General features: G+C 55.0%; 1 protein-coding gene across 1 annotated transcript; it reads left to right on the plus strand.

The window, feature by feature from the left end:
- The first annotated feature begins 478 nt into the window (after positions 1-478).
- On the plus strand, positions 479-4235 carry FGF19 (fibroblast growth factor 19). Its single transcript, XM_055414872.2, has 3 exons — positions 479-719; positions 1102-1205; positions 3924-4235. The coding sequence occupies exons 1-3, from the start codon at positions 479-481 to the stop codon at positions 4233-4235; spliced, it is 657 nt and encodes a 218-aa protein (XP_055270847.1).
- The last annotated feature ends 214 nt before the right edge of the window (positions 4236-4449 follow it).

Genomic DNA, 4449 nt, shown 5'->3' on the forward strand with positions numbered 1-4449 from the left:
GGATGGGGGTGGGCTCCGCCGTCTCCTTAATTTCTTTACAAAATCAAACTCGCCCAGACGCGAGCGAACTGGCCTCGCCCCAGCGCCGCCGGGAGGAGCTCCCCTCAAGTTTCCAGCGAAAGAGGCCTCCTTCTCTTCCAGATCTGGGCGGGGTCGCCCGGGCGGGGCCCAGGGAGAGGCTGGGTCGGGGGGCGGGGTGTGAGTGGGTGTGTGCGAGGGGCGGAGGGCTGATGCAATCCCGATAAGGGCTTCGCGTAGCCGGCAGACGCGCTATATAAGGTCGCCGGCCGCCAGCCGCCGCGCCGTCGGAGCTGGAGAGGTGCCCAGGTTCCCGGAGCGTGCAGCGGTCTCCTGACTCGAGGGCACGGCCACCCCGCCTCCGCACGCTCCGTCCCGCAGGGCCTCGGGGCCGCCGCCCAGCCTCCCGCAACCCCACAGCCCGATCTGCACGCAGAGCTCCGAGCCCGAGGGAGGTGCCATGCGGAGCGCTCCGAGCCGGTGCGCCGTGGCCCGCGCCCTGGTCCTGGCCGGCCTCTGGCTGGCCGCAGCCGGGCGCCCCCTGGCCTTCTCCGATGCGGGGCCGCACGTGCACTACGGCTGGGGCGAGTCGGTTCGCCTGCGGCACCTGTATACCGCGGGCCCGCAGGGCCTCTACAGCTGCTTTCTGCGCATCCACTCCGACGGCGCCGTGGACTGCGCGCAGGTCCAGAGCGCGCACAGTGAGTGCCCGCCGGGCCCCCACCGTCACAGCGCCCCTTCTTCCCGTTGCCCCCTTCTGGCTCCCGGAACCCCGGCTCTTGGCACTTAGCGGTCTACTCTCTCCCTGACAACCCGACTGCCGGAGGAGCTGGTGGGGGGGGGGAATGGGTGCGTGGACTACTGCACCGATGCGCTCCCCTCCCCTTCCTCCACTTCGGCTTCCGCGGACCCCCCATTCTGGGGAACTCCAGGTCTTGGCACCTGGGCGTTCCCATCCCGAGCCTCCAGACATGGACAGGGGCTGGGGGTTGGGGAGGACGGGCCTGTACACCCACCAACCACTTTCACGCGTTGTGGGCCCCGCGGGTCCCGGCTGCAGTTTTGTGCTGTTTTCCCGCCCAGGTTTGATGGAGATCAGGGCGGTGGCTCTGAGCACCGTGGCCATCAAGGGCCAGCGCAGCGTGCTGTACCTCTGCATGGACGCCGACGGCAAGATGCAAGGGCTGGTAGGTGTCTCGGTGCGGCCGGACGCGCGGGGGTGCGGGCCTGCGGGGCGAGGGGAGCGCAGGGTCAGGTTCAGAGTTTCCTTGTTTGTTCTGTCCGGGCCGGTGTGGAACTCGGAGGGGAAGGCGGCGAGGGCCGGATTCCTCTTCTGTCCCACTTTCTAATGTGTAAGTTTGTGGAGAACGGGTGAGGCCCCGCCGTTGCATTCCCCCTGAACTAGAGGCACGTCCAGTCGGACGGAGGAGGTCGGCGCTTCGATATTAAACGGGGAACCCACCGTGGCCGTTTCCGGCTTTGCCCTGTGCCTGCGTGGTGCTCGCCTTCCCCTCCCTCCTTGCGGTAGTTTTTTAGAAAGTGGTGGGTGGGGGGTGGCTGGGAAGGAAAAAAAGAAAATGGGTATATCCACAGCTTGAATTTTTTTTAAGTCAGAGGAAAAATTTGGGATTGAAGAAACTTTTTAAAATTAATTTTTATCCGCTAAAAAATTGATTATTTTGCAGCCGCGTTGGAGTCCTATTTTCGGGGCCCCACTTATCCTCCTGTCGGGGCTCACCTGTATGGCAGAGGCCTCTTTGGGTGGGGGTGGGAGGGCAGGCCCAGGTAGCCAGAGACGTCTGGGGGCAGGAAGTGTGCAGATGCCGGCTCTCTGGTCGCCGGAACAAAGGCTGAGAGTTCAAAGGGAACCTGAGCCCCCCGGGCGCACAGTGGAGGCTGTGTGAGGTCCCGGCCTGGCGCAGGGCCTCAGTGCAGCCCTGCTGGGCCGGGGGCTCCGATGGAGGGACAGGGGCCAGGGGGCAGCAGGGGGAGGGGAGGACACCGGCCCTCCAGGGATGCCCTCCTTTCCGCAGCTCAGATCTCTTAAGTGTCTCGGTGTTGTTTTGTGGCTCTGGTGCCCCTTTATTCTGTTTATCCAGAGATAAATAAACCTGTCTCAGGTTTTATGGCATCCTGCGTGAAAGGACAAGAAAGCGGCAAAGAAAGCTGATACCCAAAGCCACTCCGAGCCCCCGCAGTTGCAACCTCTGTGAGGTTTACTTAGGGGTGGTGGGGGCCTCAGGGGCAGAGCCCCCCGCAGGGGTGGCTGGGTCTAACCCATCATCATTCTAGTCCAAACTGAGGGTCCCTCAACTAAAATCCTGTTCGTAAAATCTACGTCCTGCGGTCCCAGTTTAGCAAAACTTGAAGATTAAAAAACATAAACAATTCCACACCCTCCCAGAAACTCGAAATCGTTTCACTCTCTCTTTGGCAAATGAGATGTCAGTTTCTCCCAAAGAACCAGCAGGGTGAAACAGTCACTCTATTTGATTTTAATTCCCTTGTTTATCAATTTGCATTTCACCCCTCGGTCTGGTGGTCTTATTCCCCGCAAGGAAGCTGGGCATATTGCTTCATTGGAGGCAGGCCTTATCAGGGCCTTATCTAAGCACAGCGCTCACCCACCTGCATGGACTCGACCTTTGTAGGCTTGGGCAGCCGTGGGACTGGGTGCCTCCCGGCGCAGTTTATGGCCCAGTCCTCCGGACTCCCCGCCTTCGGCTGTGCTCTTGAGTCCTGAAGACACACTGACCCTCTGCATTTGGGGCTCGGCCGGCTCACTCTCAGTGTTCTGCCTTCCGACTTTCTGGCCACCCACGGGGTGCAGGCTTCCTCCTGGCCTGGGGGGAGGGGCTGCCTTTATCTCCACGATCCTGGCAGGAGCCAGAGGGGCTGAGGTTTCTCTTACCAGAGCTCCAGACAAAAAGGCTCAGGACCACAGTCATTTGGGTCTAAATGGGAAATAGATGCTTTCATCTGGGCTCCAGATTGGATTACTCGTGATTCTTAATTAAAAGACTGATCCTAAAAGGATAACCTAGTTAGCAGTGTTTCCCAAACCGCCTGTGGAATACAAGGGACTTTTTCATGGCGATAATTATATATTTAACGTTGGGGAGGGAAGCATGCATGCCTGTCAAGGCTATGACTATAGATGTTGCTCAGAGCAAGTTTAAAAAGTGATGTGACTTAGTGAAAAAATATAATGGTTCTATGTGAGCTATGTATAGATACTGAGAATACACATAGAACGCATGAAATATACCTGAAGTGTGTGTGTATAGTTGAAGGTTATAAAGTATAGAGATATACAAAGTACATATACATATTTATGTCTAATATGTTGAGTATATATGTTTAATGTTACGCATGTGTTTTCTGTGACATTACTATTTACATGTGAATTCAATGTGATGTTTATTTAATGAGTATATTTATATATAACAAAAAGCTTTCATATTAAATATATAAGTACCTATATATTTTGGGGGGCTTCCCTTGTGACTCAGCCAGTAAACGCTAATATATGTGTTTAGTATATATGTTTAATGTCTAACATGTATTTAATGTTATATAATTTATGTTATATTTATAACACGTATATTATTTTTAACATTTATACATTAATATGATGTAATATCTGATGGGTATATTAATATAACACATGCTTTGCATTTTATGTGTGTGTATATATAACATTATAGTAAATATATGAGTTTATATATGCACTTTATACACCTCCGTGCTTTATAAACTTGCACACATCCTTGGCTGATGGCGTGGGCTGTTAGCCAGTGGCGTGGACGCCTGCTCACCTGCGCCTGGCTGTCCCGCTGCCCCTGCTATTCACCCAACCCAGCAGGCCCCCACTGAGGCTCACAGGCTGTCTCTTTGCTTCGCAGACCCAGTACTCAGCCGAGGACTGCGCTTTTGAGGAGGAGATCCGTCCTGACGGCTACAACATGTACTGGTCCAGGAAGCACCACCTCCCGGTCTCCCTGAGCAGCTCCAGGCAGAGGCAGCTGTTCAAAAGCAGGGGCTTCCTGCCACTGTCTCACTTCCTGCCCATGCTTTCCACCGTCCCGGCAGAACCCGAAGACCTCCAGGAACCCCTGAAGCCCGATTTCTTTCTGCCCCTGAAAACAGATAGCATGGACCCTTTCGGGCTCGCCACTAAACTGGGATCGGTGAAGAGTCCCAGCTTCTATAATTAATAGAGGCTCTGTCCTCTCCCCCTGGCCCTGGCCCTGGAGACCAGGACCCCAGGCCTGAGGTGCTTGCGGAGTGGGTTTTCTACAAGTATGATCCTGAGTCCAGGTTCTATGTAGCTTTAGGAGGAAACATTTAGAACTTGTACATAGACAAAGTTTTACATGGGCCATGCCGGTTTCTAGCAGATAGACTTGTATGATCATAAAATGGTAAGCC

This window comes from Moschus berezovskii, chromosome 25 (assembly GCF_049115385.1).
Source record: "Moschus berezovskii isolate FMDL1 chromosome 25, NW_MosBer_1.0, whole genome shotgun sequence".
In the NCBI taxonomy this organism is placed as follows: domain Eukaryota; kingdom Metazoa; phylum Chordata; class Mammalia; order Artiodactyla; family Moschidae; genus Moschus; species Moschus berezovskii.

Excerpts from the sequence above, each read along its gene's own strand:
- FGF19 (XM_055414872.2), top strand. The coding sequence starts at position 479 with ATGCGGAGCGCTCCGAGCCGGTGCGCCGTGGCCCGCGCCCTGGTCCTG. Across the intron at positions 720-1,101 it reads GCAGGTCCAGAGCGCGCACA|GTTTGATGGAGATCAGGGCG; the intron begins GTGAGTGCCCGC and ends TTTCCCGCCCAG. Across the intron at positions 1,206-3,923 it reads ACGGCAAGATGCAAGGGCTG|ACCCAGTACTCAGCCGAGGA; the intron begins GTAGGTGTCTCG and ends TTTGCTTCGCAG.